At 38.6% G+C, this 17,185-nt stretch overlaps 2 protein-coding genes across 2 annotated transcripts in view; one reads left to right on the plus strand and one right to left on the minus strand.

Annotated features, from left to right (window-relative positions):
• The window catches only part of LOC132203635 (homer protein homolog 2), a 98,705-nt gene that overhangs the window by 60,916 nt on the left and 20,604 nt on the right, over positions 1–17,185 (minus strand). The window lies entirely within an intron of this gene.
• On the plus strand, positions 11,856–13,295 carry LOC132203278 (C-type lectin 37Da-like). Its single transcript, XM_059630935.1, has 5 exons — positions 11,856–11,885; positions 12,134–12,252; positions 12,326–12,430; positions 12,487–12,586; positions 12,647–13,295. The coding sequence occupies exons 2-5, from the start codon at positions 12,151–12,153 to the stop codon at positions 12,907–12,909; spliced, it is 570 nt and encodes a 189-aa protein (XP_059486918.1). The 5' UTR covers positions 11,856–11,885; positions 12,134–12,150; the 3' UTR covers positions 12,910–13,295.

The following is a 17,185-nucleotide window of genomic DNA, read 5'->3' on the forward strand; positions in this document are numbered from 1 at the left end:
TGAGGAGCGTTCGCTCCTAGGAGCGCAGGAGCGTTTCCGCTGAGGAGCGTTCGCTCCAAGGAGCGCAGGAGCGTTTTGAAATTCACCGCTCCGAAACCCTGGAAAAAATCCAATTTTTGAGGAACTTTTTGGGAAAAAATCAGTAAGTTAAATTTATACATTTTTTTAAGGAACAAAATTTTAACCTTTAGGTTCAGCTTTATATTATTTTCGTGTTTTATGAAAAGATTTCTTTTTTAATTACCTTATGTTATGATTTGTAGCAGTAAATATTTGTATGCTAGTAAAAATGTATCGGAAATCTTTATAATAGCGACAAAACTTAATTGAACTTCAGTGTAATTTTTTTTGGTGTTGATTTTTTTTACAAAATCCAGCTCGATAAGGCTTCAGTCACAAACACATTATAATTATACGATTTCAAATCACATAAATGCACACATAAAGAAGTTTAATTTTCAATGAAAGCTTTTATTTATTTTCCTTCCTCGGCTTCCTCGGAATAATTGCAAGTCTGCCACCAAGACAATGTCGGTGCGTTTTGCATTCGTCGGTTGAAGGTTGAATGTCGGCGCTGATGGAACCCTTGGCGAAGCGACCGACCCACTTTTTGCCAAGAATTAATAACACCGCGGGCGCAGCATTTTCTAAATTGGAACGGGCGCGTGGATTCGGAAAAGAATCGGAGAAAGAAATGAACAGAGGAGCGCAAGTCTTTCCTTTTTCTCTTATTGCACGATGTATAAATAATAAAAGTCCGGAACATTTCTGCTGCGTGTTCAAACTGCCGTTGTGAAATCTCTCCTCGATCTTTTTTCTCTCTCCAAATGAAAACAAGTAAGGCATGGCGCGTACATTTTCTGAGCAATTATCATTATTTTTTTGTGCACTTTTTTTCTTATCTTGATAAAATGGAAATAAATAAATTAATACGGTACCGGGGAGTTGTTATTTTTATTCAAACCCAAAGCATAGTATAATTACCGTTTCAGAACTGTGTATTTTTATAGAAAGGCTTGTTGATTTTCTCGTGCTGGTGAATGTAAATTGTATGATGATAATGACTGTATTAAAAAGGTGCTGGCGTGTGTAATGCCATTGCACGCAAATTTCAAATTAGTAACTCCAAAAATATAGATCCATTGAGATAGAAAATGATAAGTGCTTGTACGGATAACATATTGATGGATTGGTCATGAGAGAAATAAAAATATTTATCTGACGCCCTACCAAAGTATTTGAAAATTACTAAATAAATATTTTTAAGATGACAGAGAGAATATTAAATGAGACATGAATTGAAATATTTTTCAATGTTATTAAAACTATTATTTATTCTTCTCACAAATTGTTAAAATACAGAACTTTTAAAATGATCTTTGTTTACAAAATTTATTTAATTGTTCTGTAATGATCTCTATTTACAAAGTGGACAAGATTATGGATGGATTCGCTCTTTTGATGAGTGTTAAATTGTAAAAATAAAATTTACACGTGGCTTGGCAACAGTTTTGAAGAAAATGAGTAGCGTAGTGGAAAACATTAAGCGTTATTAATTAATTTTTCCCTTTTGTTTGCTTAAGCAGCCGCAATTAAACAGGCACGTAAGAGGATTAAGGCAGAAAACAGGTTCGCCAAGAGGCTCGTTTCTCTCCGGCAGCGTGTGTAAAAAGTAATTTTCTCGGCGTATCCAGCACTAACTCCACTTCTGGCCTGAAAGTGAAGTCTAGAGAGAGGATTGTGTCACCGCTTATGCCGGCGCACACACATTAGCAAACACACACGTGTGCATTAAGCGGAATTATCGCGGAGAGCAGCAGCGCCGGTTCATTTGCACGTGTTTATGTTTGGCGAACGGGGGATATGCAATTGAATTACGGACCACTGAATAAATACACCTGATCCAATTGAGCCCCGCGGAGCTCGCTTTTTAATTAACCCGTCGGCCAAAACGAACACGCGCCGACCAGTCCGTTTTATCAATGTGCAAATAAAGCGTGACTCTGAATAGAATAGTTACAAAAGGTCGGGAGAAATCAATGATTACGGTCGCATTATGTTTTTAGACCTGCTCCACACAAATACAAATTTTTAGTTTCAAACAACAAAGTTTTATGGGAATTCAATCATTTCTATGGAAACAACGTATTATTTGAAAAATATAGAACACGTTGACCTGGACGTTCAGAGTTAACAAATTTACCAAATTAGAAATTATGTTGCAGAAAATATTAATTTTTTAACTGTAAAATATGATAATTTAATTATTTTATAAAAATAACTATTATATTCTTTTGTAGGCTTTTTATTTCTTGTGCGGATAGATAAATAAGCCAAAATGTCACTGATTCCGGACGGCGTATCCTTGGAACTCGCTCGTACATTCAATCATATAAGCCAGAAACGACCCACGTCTACTGTCTGGCGATCATGACCTCATGACGTCACGAAGTGGGTGCAATTTCTGGAATTCGGCCCTCATCGTTTCCTGGCTGTAAATATCTTGCAACCACGTTACAATAAGTTCTACAAAAATATCAAAACACTACCCTCCCATAATTCATTGTTATTAAATCACATTAATTTTTTTTCACAGCTCTTTTAAATTTTTTAATGAAAATTGTGCAAATGATTTTTGGTTCCATTCTTCTGAACAAAACGTCAAATCCAATGGAGTTTACTAGGAAGTACTGACTTTTTTTCAAAGCTCAGGTGAGAGGGTTGAAAGTAAATACCCAATCGAGCGGGTGAACGCATTCAAAGCCAGTTCACGTGCTCGCACGGCTTAAACTGCTCAAAGTGATAACAAACAGAATGCTCGGCGATGAATTTTAATATTTCACTCGCAGCGCTCGAATTCGAATTTATTTTACGTACACGTGCCCGGATCATGTTTTGAATATGTATCGCCTCGGGGGCTCGTTGCAATAGCAACCCCGGCCAGGCCTCCGTCGTGTCGTAAACACACTTTCTGCAACTCTTCCTCTTTATCCATTGGCACGGAGCTCCTTCTTATTGAGCACGGAGCCTCTCTCCGGTGTAATGCCCCGAGTACCGACCGGCTCTTCTTTCACCTACTTTTTCCAGCAAAAAGAGTTTTGTCTCAATTCTCCACAAGAACGCAACGTAAAAAAGGGAAAAAAAGTGAACAAGCGCCGCTCTCTATCTGCGCCTCACCACGTCTCGGGAAATCGAACGAAATTCTGCATGATTTGATTGCCTGCTCGAGACGCAATCTGCTGAATTTTGCATGACGTAAGAGCGCCCGGATCAACCAGCAAGTAGCGAAATGAGCAAGATGATATTCAACATTGTGTTTTTTAGCCGCACAATGTTTTTTGATCGATTCATTTTTTTCGCCTTGAGCAAACTTTGAAGCCTTTCAAGTAACATGACATCGGAAAAGTACAGTTCGATTAATATTCTGCAAGAAGAAAACTTTAATTAACTTTCACAAGAGATTATGGTAAATTAATACACATTCTGTTCATTCAGAAGATTTAGAGGTTTTTATTAGAACATTTAGAATTTCAACCTTATTCCCAGAGCGCCTCTTTTCATGCTATCGCTTATCCATTGCTGCCTGACAAATATTATACTTTTTTATATTTAATTTCTATTTCGTATGTTCCCACTTATTGACATAATTGACATTTCACTATTTTTCCATTTTTACTAAAATTGTTCTTCATTATCTTGTGGACCACCATTAAGGATAATACATAATATTTATACCATCAAAAAATAATGATTTTAAATTAAGTTGTAAAAGAAACAGTTAAGGGCACAGGCCGACGAGACACAGTCTTATAAATTGAACCTAAAAAAAGTTCTGGCAAAACATTTGAATAAATAAGCTGTGAGTAACATTTTTACTATTTTATTTCTTTTGGCGTGTCGCTTGCAACGAAAAAGACACAGCAGTGATTATTAGCTACACTGCCGGCACGCGGATAGGAAATTAATGAAAAAGTCGGCGCCCACATCCGCAGGTATTTGCTTTTCATCTCAACGAATCCCTTGTCATGTCGCCCTCGCTCGTTTTGCACGTGGCTCTACACACGCCACTCTCTGCGGTCCCCTTTCCGCTCGCCCTAGTGCCTCCGTGGTTTTTCATTTACCTTTTCTTCTTCTCTTTTTGTAACCCGATATTACGCGACAGAAACTACGCAGCTCGTTGGACGCCGCCGGAATATCTCAAAGACGCCATGCCTTTTTGTTTACCTAGTGCCTCTTCGAAAGGGAGAGCCACGCGTGCAATACTCGCCCCTGCGGATTATATTTTCCCCAAATCAGTTTTTCTGTAGAGTGTCAATCTTGCTTCGGGCAGCCAGATGAAAATGAGAACCGAAAAAAAATCAGAAATCTGGCTTTATCGAAATATGTGCATATTACTGGCCAAAATAAAAAATTGGCAACTGGAATTTGCGATTTTTTTTTAATGGATAAACAAAATCAAATTTATCGAACAGAAAAATTATATTATATTCTTTTATTGATGGAAAATATAATAACAATCATTTAAAATATTAGAATATTATTTAACAATGCATTTTATTTTGAATTCAATTCAAACATTTTAAAAATATCTGTAAAGTACTAAATTTTAGATAAATTTATTGGATCATAGTTCCCTCCGCTAGTCATTTTATTTTTATTAAAGGAATCAAATAACATCAAAATTGATAATGGCTTTTCTGTGTATTTTAAAAAACTTGATCTTATTAATAAATATAATAAAATTTAATTACCAATTATGAGGTTCCCCTTTTTGAACATACAAATGGTCAGCATGTCCTTCTCTCCGATTTTCAGCAAACAAAGGGTACAGCAAACATAACTGACCTCAAAACGGTGCGTGTAAGAGAAGACAGGTTTCCTCATGCTTCAGTGAATGCAAATATGGCAAATATTATGTTCTCACAATAATGGTGAGCGAGAGATGGACGTAAACACAATTCCTCAGAGTCGACAGGCCGGCGTTGAAAGGCAAAGGGTCCCTCCCGCACGACCAACCGCTCGGGAGAGAACGAACTTGGCTGCGTAATTTGCAATCCAATGTCTCTATTATCAAATTTATACGCCTGCCTTATTCTATTATCGTGCAGTGGGCGAAGAATGGGGGCCCGAGGAATGAAAGGAATCCTTCGAACAACTAATTATAAAGATGGAGGCCGAGCCACGGAGCGGCACTCGACGGCTTCTTGACCAATTCGCCATGAGCCGTGGGCAGTCAAGAGAGTGAACCAAGAAGGAAAAAATTTGAAGAGGAAGAGATAGAGGGAAAAAGTGGTAATTGGGAAGCTCGGTGAATGAAATCCAAAAATAAAATAGTGATGAAAAAAGTGATTTAAAAGTATAATGGTTTGATGTGAGTTTTAGTTAAATTTATATATTTTTGTTTTCAATTTTGAATTTTACCGAGACTTTGAAACAAATAATAAAATTTTATTGAAATTAAATTTTACAGCAAAATTCGAAACAGTAAATCCAGTATTGATCGTTCTAATTAAGAAGGGTAGCTTCAACTGAGGGGGATTAACAGTTCAAACGCGCATTTCATTCTGCACGGGTCCTGAAACGCGGCGAATCTACATCAGTGTATAATGCGAGTGCGAGGGCAAATATTTAACGGGCTGATTCATGCAAGTCGTCGGCACTTAACAAAATTCAAAACCAATCGGAGAGGAGTGGCTGCGCTCGCTGGCAAAGTGCTCAAAGCGGCCGGGCTATGTTCTATCTCTGTGTGTATATTGGCCTCGGCCATTTGGTGCGTGCGGCCCGAGGTGTGGTCGAGGGTGTATGGATTCGGCAGGCTGCTTCCCACCAAAAAGCTAATCAGATCAACTTTACACAGCGGCAGAAAGCAAACTGCTCGCCCGCCTGACAGCTCAGTACAAATAACACCACATTAGCTCGCTCGCAATTTACACCCGAGCCCATCAAATTCACCGTGAGAGCTGATAAAACAGAAAGGCGATACTTGCGTCGGCCAATCGAGAAACCAATTATTTCCAAGAGTAAAAAAATCAATCAGCGTCCGTCCGAACGAATTGCTTCCACCTATCCGGTTTACAATTTATTCGCAACGTTTTGAAAGTGGAAATTTTGGAAGCGGAAGGGGCGCGCGCAGGATGGACGAGTTATAAATTTTGGCTAAAATATTAAAGCGGCGGGCCAGAGCGGAATAATGTATTTGAAGAAGAGGCAGCGGAGGCGGTTTATCTTGCGCCTGCATACATGCATGAGATACGCACGCCAGACATGTGTTGCATTTTTGGTGTGTGCGTGTGCAAATCTACAAGTTGAGAGCGGACTGTTTATCATACAAATGGAACAAACGCACAAACTGTATTTTCTTTTGCTAACAGAACTCTGCTTGTAAAAAGTTGTTTGATCAGCAGAGGAGGAAAATGTATTTCGATGTGAATTCATGATGATTTACAAAAAAAGGAAAATTTAGATTCGGTATTGAATGTAAACAGAAGTCTATTTGCTAACTGAAAAAAATTATTCGCTTCATAATAATATATATCAGCGTTTTTATCTTAAAAATTCTGCATGAGCTTTGCTATTTATTTTTACAATATCAACTGCTATAAATCAACAATTAAAAAATTATCGACATTTTTTTTTTATGTGATTATGTCCAACTAAATTTCTTTTTGAATCATATCTTCAGTTAAAAATTGTCATTAATATTCTTACTTCGTAAATAAAACTTCAATTGTTTTTAATAAAGAAACAAATTTGAGGTGAATCTTTAATTTCCAAAGTTAACTTGCTAACATCTTATATAATATTTTTAATAATTAGACAGAATTTAAGATGTTGTATTCCAGATTCCAGTATAATCCTTTTATATTGATCGACCCGTAGAGTTGACAAATGTTCACGAGTGGCTCTTGAATCTCAGTCAGATTCTATTTGTGTATTCAATATGAGAAAAAAGCACTCAGTCTTTTAGGACACGCAATCTAGTGTTGAAAAGATCGATCTTACGCGCACGAGCGCGTCAATTGCATTCAATTTACAAACGACAGGCAGTCGGGAACTTTACATTTCGATCAATTATGCAGCTTCTTTTTCAAACGAGTCGTTTGGGCAAAGAAAGAAAAAAGGCGTTGAGCAAAGTTGGCGAAAACTTTGACTCACGAGCCAATTAACAGGTCTGAAAGGGCACAAAAGAGCTAGGAGGTCACTGAATAATTGAACCGCTGCAGAGAGAAGCGTATAATTAAACGCACACAAGAACAACCGCAGCCGATATTGGTTGCAAACAGATTGCCTTTTATGAGCCAGCGGGCAGCGAGAGCGGATCGCAATTAGCATTCGATTGGTGGGTATGCAACATGCCCGACTCGGCAGTTGGGCAAAAAGCCTGCCAGTGCTGCGCAGAGACAAAATGCTGGCCTATTCAGCTCCAGACCCGCGAGGAGGCGAACGAGCAGGACTTCCTTTTGTTGGTGCGCGGCTCTTGATTGATGTAGTGCTTTTTTGCCCCAATGAATGAAGCGAACGAGGCATTGTTCGCGAATGGGAAACCTGCCTCTGGGGAAACAGGTGTCGCAGACAGTTTCGCGGATATCGCCATGTTTGCTACGCGCTGCGCCACAGCAGTGATGCTTCACGTTAGGACACTTTTTGTTGCCAAAGTCACTTTTCACTTTTCCCTTGGGTTGACGTTAACGTTATGTCTAAAATTGTGAATAATTTTTGCTTTAATTATTATACCTAAAATAAAGGGTTATAAATATACTTCGATTTTTAAATATTATATCAAATTTATTTAGTTCTTAAAAATAGCCTGTTTAAACTTTTCCTCTTTCAGACGAAAAACTTTTCAGCAATTTTGATTCAATTATATTTGAAAATATATTATTCTTGGAAATTAACAAATAATTGGGTTAACAGAAAAAAGGAACAAATTTTTCAATTATGTTGAAGATTTTGTTCTTCTTTTTCTGGCAGATTTCATTTTAAGAATTAAATAAATTCAAACGTTTAACACTTCAGTAATGTGGAAATTCTACAATATTGGCAAGTTTAATTTTATCAATCAACGCAAAACTGCAATACTTTTCTTACTTTATAGTCTATACCTCTAGCTAGTTTCTCCTTATAAACTTTCTCCTGATATTTTTCATATATTTTTGAGCACAGTATTTTCATTTTTGGGTAACCTGGGCTTAAGTGTTTTCTCTGGTTCGACTTTCTTTTCTGACCGCGCCGGGTCATTTTTCAGCGCAAGTATCGCCGAAATAGCACTTTTCTGTCCCAAGAACGCATCCCATTTTTCACGTTGGGAAACGCGAGGTCTCAAACGTTGCACTATAAATCACGCCTCCTTTTCGTTAGGCAGGCACAGAATATGCGATAGCAATTGGAGCAGAATCGAGCTGCCAGCGAGGGATCGATGCGGGTCGGACGGTTCAGGGCAAAAATGCACTCCTGGGCTGCTTAATTAGCTGCAGCGGCATTGATTATGCATGGCCGGAACAAGATGGACGCTCATCAAGTGGGCAAAGATGGATGGCCGACCGACCTGCCGCTCATTAATCACACAAAGGTCTAAATAATGCATAGGCGCCCCTTTAGAGAGCACCGTCGTATATTTCGATTAACGCACTTTTCGCAGCCTTTAGTCATTTTTGACGCCAGAGAATAAATCAATGGTGGGCGACGACAGCGAGCGATTTCTAATTTAATTTCGGCACTCTCGCGTTGAATTTTGGGAGGTAATTGATTTGGGCGCAGACGAGACTTTCAGCAACGAACGGTGCTGCGTCGGGAATATTTGATTTGTCGTTAATTTTTTCCTGAAATTGGATTTATTTGCTTAACAACATTTTCTGACAGCGCAGAAATCACTAAATATTAATTTAATGAAATAGTACCTGTTGATCGCAGGCAAAAAAAAAAAAATAAATAAAATACGGTTTCTCAAATTCAATGCTTCACCCATAAATTTTTTCCTAAAAAATAATAATAAAAAAATTTTAAAAAATAAAACGACAGGAACCTCCTCCTATACGGACTGAAATTCTGTATGTGGTTATCCGATTTATCTCACGCACATCAGCAAAACGAACGAAGACTTTCCTGAGCACAAATTCTGCTTGCACTTTCTTTCTTCCCGCGGCTCTCGCCATTCTTCTCCCCCGCTGGCTTTATGTGCTCCTTTTGTCTCGCGCTTTTATTGTTCTACCGAGAATATATGTACGCCTCGGCACAAATAAACACGCGCGTCAGCTCGATTTTAACGGCGGTTTGAAACTGGATCGCGCTGCTCTGGCTGCAAAACGAGCAGCAAAGCAGTCACTCTTTCCCTTCGCGGCTCCAATCCATCGATTGATTGCTTTTCTGCTTCTTCTACTTCGTCGGCGCGCATAAGGCACGCTTGCTTGGAATGCAATTCATGCGCGACAGCGGGGAAATTTCTGTATCGCTGCAAACACCGTTTCTGAATGATTTTTAAATTTTACAATGAGGATAATTTGAGAACTTGAAGCCTGAAATGGTGTAAAGCACAATATCTTTACAAATTACTAGTCACTTTATAGTTTTTACTAATTAACTGAACTATGATTTAAAAGTAATAATTGAAAAGTAAAATTGTTTTTAATTTTCTCAACACTTCTATCTCACTTGTCTCATAAAAATTTGAATTTCAGAAGATGCCCACATTTTCTGTGAAAATCTTTCTTTCAGCTCGCTCTCCAGAATAATCTTGCGAATAACGACTCTGTTTCTGTCACTTGGCGACGTTCAGCCAAACGTTTAGTTCCCTCAAGTACGAAATTAAGGCCCCTCGAAATTATAAGAGCAAGACCAGTGCGTTTTAAATTAGACTGTCACCTACAATGTGGCTCGCGATTGCTTGGATAGCGTTCATTAACGGAGCCATTGTCTCGCAGCCAAGTTGCCAAGTAGGGGCGAAAAAACGCACATCTTGATAAAAGTGGAAAAGAAAGACCGGCAACATATTTAACTGCCACCAAGTTGCACGCCGATTTCCGTGTGCTGATTGATAAAAGACCTTCTTTTTCTTCTTCGATGAGAGAAGCTTTTTAGAATGAAGGAGAAAACAGGCCATTTATTTCCCACGTCTTTTTTTCGATATTATTTTTCCCCGGCGGAGAAGAAAACGCATTATTTTGCTAAGAGGTTGAATCAACTCGAAGACAGGCAGCGATGTAAAGGAGATTCAATCATTTTCATCCCAAACACAACGGCCCTTATTGATTTTCAAGCGTTGGAGCGAAGAAGTCTCATTACTCAGCGCCGCCCAGCCTATCTCTGGAGGAATTAAGGTTGAGTGGAGCGAATTTGTCAATTAAGAGGAAAGTCGCGAGATTAGCAAGGACTTCCATTCGGAATTTCAATCACGCCTCTGTTTTATCACCCTGGAGATTTTTACACCTGGAAGGATTTTTTTCAGGAAACTCTTAATGAAGTCGTCTTGTCTCTTAATTGGATGATAAACTGTCTGGATGTGCGGCCGTCATAGGAATTGGCAGCGGCGATTGAGGTGGAAAAATAAGTAGGCAGGTGTGACCGGGCCCGTCGGAAAGGGAGGATCATCAACTGCACAAACGTGAGCCAACTATCAAATGAGCCGCAATAGCGCCCGAGGGATTTGAAATTTTGCACGTGACCGACAGACGAGCAGCAGAGACTCCGAGCATGCATTACGACAGTGACTTTTAATCCGCACGCGAGAAATATTACATAAAAGTTTTGCGAGGCCCATTACACAGGCAGCACTCTCGGCTGGAAATTTCGCAACAAAGGTCAGCGCACACAGGAAAATAAACACGAGTCCGGCGGTGTGCGGGTTAGATTCCGCGCCAATGCGTGCGAAACGCTTTTTCCGTCCCGATGCTTGCTTTGAAACTTAACTTTTGCTCTGGGTCGGCCGCGTCTGTTTTGCATTTGGACACCCCGAAGGTTTTTATTTTATTTTCACACTGGTGGTCACAGCAGCAAGAACAAATTTTAGAAATTTCATGCTAGAATGGATGGCATTTTGACCCATAAATTTATAGTTTATTTATTTTGTGTCTTTCGTTGATTTTTATTTAAATTTTAATTTTGCATCCTTATTGTTTCTTAATAAATTATGCAAAATATTTGCATATCAACAAAATTGGTTATGAATGTCATCCATCTGAATGCAACACAATGTGTTACTCTAAACATTCGATCTGCCAGCCGGCCTCCTTCCTTCCTTCCTACATCGCTGTCGTCAAAAGAGTAATTATAAAATCAATAAAGGCAGCGAGCCGCAGCAACTCTTTCTGCTTTTTATCTCTCACTCCTCACCCTGCTTTTTGCTGTGCCCTGCATTTTTTATGCGGCACGCATTCTTCTGCCAACCCACTCGCAGCCATGTGCGAGGGAATTTCATTAATTTGCAACATTTTCATGCGCCATGTTTACATCTGTTGCAAGATGGAGCACCGTCTCTTTCCCTTCTCTTCCCATTTTTACTTTTTAGTTTGCATAAATATGACATACCATTATAAAATTATTATAGTAAAGGAACTAACTATGACGGTTGAAATTTTTGACGAATTCTGGCATTAATTGAATTGTAATTAGAAATTAAAATCGTGCAAGATTGCATTAGCTGAAACTCAAGTTTATTGGTGTACCACATAGCAAGATTAAAAAGTAAATAAAAACACTTTTGTTTATTAGCGGCATGTGGCATTATAGCGGTCAAATACCACAGGCACCTCTGATAAAATTTTTCTTAATTGAAAACCAATGTGATTATGCTAATTATGAATATGGTTTATGTGGCTTTGCTCCTGTGCTTATATAAAAAGCCACGGCTCAAGATACGCATAAATTCCCAGCACATCTCACCAGCCTGATTGGTAAGCTCCGCGCCTGAAGAAATCTGATTATTTAAATAGCTACATTTTCAATTGAAAAATTGAGTCGCACTACTTGCTTGTTAATTACTACTAAATACCCCTATTGTTTATTTGTTTCTGTATGAGAGACAGAGATCCAATTTTTTATCAATAAACACATTAAAGTCTGAAAGATTGAGTGACTTTAACGAATTTTTGCCTCATATTGTTAATTATATAATTTGTTCATTTTAAGATTTCTTTCTTAGGATGCCTAATTGAAGCCATGCAGCGTTTTAAATTTCTTGAGGTGTTTATGCTGCTGGCATTGGCTGTTGAACCATCTCTGTCTGCGTACACCAAAAACCCAGAACAAAGAGTAGTTCAAGTACGAGTTTTACGACCAAAAATTAATTTATACCTTAACGTACCTTAACGTTCCCTTCATTATTAATATACAGCCGTTGACTGGCAGGAGACCATTAGGTCGGCGATCCATGCCAGATTTTCTTTCCAATCGACTGATTACCCTTTCAACGGGCTCGTACCTCCTCAGCAACCAAACGGTACTTTTAGATCATCTTGTGACATTAAAAAATGTAATTTTTCACCTGTCAAAAAGGTGACTTGGTTTGAGGCGATGGACATTTGCGAGCGGCTGGGCATGCAGTTAGTCACGCCAGACACTCCTGAGAAGGACGCAGACGTTGTCACTGTGATCAGTAAGAAATCTATCCTTTAAAATATTTCACTGTTGTGACAAAGTTTCGGATTTTGAGCAGAGCGATCCGGCATGAATAGCTATGTGTGGATAAGTGGCACTGATTTGGGCATCGAGGACACCTTCTACTGGGCCACAACTGGGGCATTGATTGGCCCCTTCACAAATTATGGCCCGCGCCTAAAGCCCGACAATTACTTCAATGTAGAGCACTGTCTTCATCACTTCTGGGACAACTTGTACTGGAACGACTATGCGTGTTATGCAAGAAAAAGGTTCATTTGCGAGGTGATCTCAGATCCGACTATTACACTTGAAGTTTAATGCTATTTTAATGACGAAGGTTGCTGAAAACTTGTTATATAACTAAAAATGAAAAAAAAGGAACTTTAGTTTTACTGCAGCCCGTTGGGTTATTTATCTCAAAAGTTTCAGCAAAGTTATTGCTAGTATTGGTTCTGTTTTTTCCAACAAATCAATGTACCTTCCCAACAATTGATTATTTTTAAAATGTAAAATAATATGTAACAGTTGGAAAATATACTTAAAATATCATGAAATTTGTTTATGAATTATAAATGCCAGTTTTTTTTTTAAATTTCATAAAAATTCTAAAGAAGTATTTCAAACAATATCCTTTATATTATTATTTACCTTTATTATTACTAGTAAAATAGATAATGTACTCTGTATAAATCTCATTTCAACAATCTCATCTCAACTCACAACAAGCTATTCTCAAACTAGGCCTTCGAAAGTTGTAAATTTGATAATATTTGATATCTTTAATGAGGCAATGAAGTTTTGAAGAGGAAAAAATTACATTTTTTAGGGAAGAAAAGAAACTTTACTAATTTTATTTTTTAAATTTGAATTTTGTACGTAAATTTTAACAATTTAAATTAACTAAAAATCTTTTTAATGTTTGAATTTTTTTACAAATAAAAAAAATATACATAAATAGAATTGAGGCACATGTTAAAAATGAAAACTTTCGCCGCATGTTGTACTGTTGGAAATCCGTTTAAAAAAAATAGGGATGCCATCTATGGAGGGGTTGCGGACGGTGCTCACGATGGGGCCGTTGGCCTGGCGCGAGGCGCCACCACTTGGAGCGCCAATGAACCCATTGCCACCTTGCAAGTGAGCGGGCGGGCGGTTGAGGGAGAAAAGTGCGAAAGATGGTAGGCGAAAATCGAATGAAATTCGCAGGCGGGTGAAAAAAGCGTTGCAGCCGGAGGAACTGCGATATTGACGGATGAACTGCAATCAAATTAAATTCCGCAACGCTCGGATCGAGAAAGGCAGCGAGGTGCAAAAAGCCTCCCCCGTCTTCTCGGCAAACAGTCTCGCTCCCTCTCTCAGCTACCGCGTCAGCACATCAAGTGTGTGCGAAACTTGACAAAACGGCCGGCTCGGCAAGATCATTTCCGAGCCGTAATCAATCCTACATCAGCACTTTAGGCAGGCAAACTAACGTCTAGCGCTGAAATAGACGTTTGCCAAGCGCAAATGGAGCATTGTGTGGCGCGCAAGTTTCTCCAAGCGAGGCTAATAACATCTCTTTCCGCTCCGTCTGCTTCCATTATGCAAAGTGTGACTCGTTTTCGCAGTTTTTCCATCCCAGCTGCGAGCAACTTATTACCTTAAATATACGTCACTTGCGTTACGAAGTGGCGACTAACGTGAATTTGTAGAAAAATGAAAGATTAGGCATAGGCAATTTCATAGAGTGAAAATGAAATAATATTTTTACTTAATTAACAAAATTAATTATATAATAATTTAGAACATTGTAAAATATTTTGAAGCAATGCTAAAACTCTAAACAATATTCAAATAATGTTTTTTCTTCGGAAACAACATATTTTTTCCATGAAATAGAGAAATTGATTTTGAATTTTCTAAGAAAATAATAAATTATTTATTGGTTTTTCATCCAATGCATCTGAAATTATGTATTTGAATAAAAATAAAATTTATATAAAACCTTAATAATAATAATCTTGTTTATTCTTTTTATTTTGGTCGTTGAAAAATAAATAAAATCATAGTGATTCCCATTATCTCATCGGAAAGCGGTTGTTTGTTGGTTGCTATCGAGCAAAGAACATTGTTTGAGGACAATTGCTTCGCAAGTCTAATATCCTTTGGAAGGGAATTTCCCTTGTTTGTCGATTTCCTGTGCGCACACACGCACAATCAAACAATTGAAAGGAAGGACTGCTCGTCTCTCAGTCTGCCTTTCTTGTTAGTGTTTCAAGGAACTTCTGATCAAAGAAGTCTGGCAGCATCTTCAGTCGGAGGCCGTTTGGTCGATTGAATCGCCGTTTAATTGAATCACAGCCGCTGTGCGCCTACCAGATTGCCCTCATGTGTCGGTTTTATTATCAGGCCGATCTCTTGTGTGTTACTTGACATACATACAAGCCACTTGTTGAGGATTTTAAAAGCGAGCCCAAGAAAGAGACACGTTGCCCAAAATGGCAAGCGCGCGTTTTCCCGTTTCCTTCGACAATAACAATGTTGACGCGCGCACTTACGCACCGCCAGAGGATCTTCCACGTTTTTGTTCTTCGTTCCAAAGCAAACGGTAATGAGAGTGGAGTGTGTATTCAGATCCGAAAGTGGTCTCTTGGCATCACACAAACGAAAGCTTTCTTGCTAATTGAACTATTAGCGTCAAGATTTGGCATATTATTGGATAAATATATAAGTAATGAATAGAAATAGTGTTTTAATTTTTGGAATTTTTCCCTCATAAAAGAATGCCCAATATTAAAAATACAAACAGTTGTCTCAATTGAAATCATTTAAAAATTTAATCAATTAGAATTTTTATTCATTGTAACAATAAATTTTGTGACTAACAATATAAGTAAATTTAAAATTTTTACCTTTGCTATTTTCAAGCACTTATTTGTATGATATAATCTAGCAAGTAATTTCCTATCATGCCACTTGTAATCTGCAATTTTAATCTAGTCGCTGGCGAATCGAGGCCATCGCCCCTCCATCAGCAACTTCCGAGCTTGGATAATAGAAAAGCGGCGCGGCGCTGAGAATTAATTTCAATTTAATGGCTTTCTGTGTGCCCACGCCAGTGATCGGTTTATTGGCTTTCGATTCTTTGTACAGGTGCTGCGCCACGAATTATTCTAGATTGGAATCTGCCTGTCGCACATCATTATGATTCAGTCTGATAAGTGGATTTCCACGAAAAACCGCATGCCAGTCATTTCCCAGCAAAACAAGTACAAACAAGGAAATAGTGCTTGAATTGCTAATTAGTCTTTATCTTGATTTACAACGCGGTAAATTTCTACAGTAAAACAGTCTGCATTTACAAGCAAAGATATAAACTTACGAAAACAAGTGCACTGCCACTCAGGAAATTCAAAATGGATGACTTACCTGAAACAAAAAGAAACAAAATTATTAGTTTATCAGTTATTGACAAGAAATTCATGAATTAATAAAGGTTCTTCCCTTTTTTTCTTTCTGTTTAACATGTAATATGAAGTCATTGAAAGTAAAAACATAAGAGAATTGATATTTTTTAATATTCGCCCCCACAGAAAAATTAGTCTTTGGTTCACCCCCTTCAATTTAGAGTTTTTTGTAGTTAAAAATTAATTAATTCTGTGTAAATCAATGTGTACACACAAGACAATAAAATTTAGATTGTTTAAAAAAAAGATTATTATAGCTTAGATTGTGAAACTGAGCCACAAACAAATTTATCTCCCAATCAGCAAGGAAAAATATTGGCCCAAAGTTGCAACTGTGACCTTTTTACAACTTTTGAAACTTCAGCGTATAAAAAAGTGCCACGGTGCGAAAATCAGATTTTCCGCCGCACGTGATTCGAGACCGAGGGCGGAAAGCATCAAGAAGCAAGTCGCATCCGCCGACAGTTTTTCCTGCGCGAAGCGTCACGCCCATCACGGTGTGCACCTGCGAGTCGCGAGAGCGAAATAATTGGGCCAGAGAAGCACAAAACGGCTCTGGAGGTTGAGGGGGAGCTGCGGGAATTTGGTCTGCTGGAAATTAACGACTTTCGTGAGATGGTCGGTCGGACGGGCGAATTGCATCTCAATGGGGCCGCAAAAAAAAGAGTGTAAAAGCCGAAGCGGCGGAGAGAGTAGTCTGGCGGCGAACACGCGGTGCTAGCAATCAATAGCGGCGTGGGCGAGGTCGGCCTCTTCACTGGGGCTCTCTCTCTCACTCTGACTCACTCGGCGAGCGAGCAGCCAGCCTTGTTCCCCGTGCAGTCGCGTCTCAATGGACCCACCGACCTGTTTTCCCTCATTAGCAGCCAAATAATGCGACAGGCGAGAGTCATCCTTGTCTGACTTTTGGCACCACCACCCGTTCATATTCGAGCCAAACTTTGCCGATTTCGCTCTGTATACAGCGCAGATTAAATTTTATCTCCAAGTGGTTAGATAAAATTTCATTCCGGTTATAAATAGTGGTTTCTGTTAAAAATTGAATATTGCTTTTCTTGCAGCTTGTTTCAATTCCATTGAAAAATGTCTGCTTTTAAAATAAATGGTTAGAAAAATAGGAAAACTCTGCAAATTTCAACACACAATTA

The sequence above is a fragment of the Neocloeon triangulifer genome, unplaced genomic scaffold (genome assembly GCF_031216515.1).
Source record: "Neocloeon triangulifer isolate White Clay Creek 2 clone unplaced genomic scaffold, ASM3121651v1 ptg000017l, whole genome shotgun sequence".
Classification (NCBI taxonomy): domain Eukaryota; kingdom Metazoa; phylum Arthropoda; class Insecta; order Ephemeroptera; family Baetidae; genus Neocloeon; species Neocloeon triangulifer.

What these genes read in the sequence shown, in the direction of transcription:
- LOC132203278 (XM_059630935.1), top strand. Translation starts at nt 12,151, where the DNA reads ATGCAGCGTTTTAAATTTCTTGAGGTGTTTATGCTGCTGGCATTGGCT. An exon ending in ACCTCCTCAGCAACCAAACG is followed by an intron (nt 12,431 to 12,486) that starts GTACTTTTAGAT and finishes CCTGTCAAAAAG; the next exon opens with GTGACTTGGTTTGAGGCGAT. An exon ending in AGACGTTGTCACTGTGATCA is followed by an intron (nt 12,587 to 12,646) that starts GTAAGAAATCTA and finishes GATTTTGAGCAG; the next exon opens with AGCGATCCGGCATGAATAGC.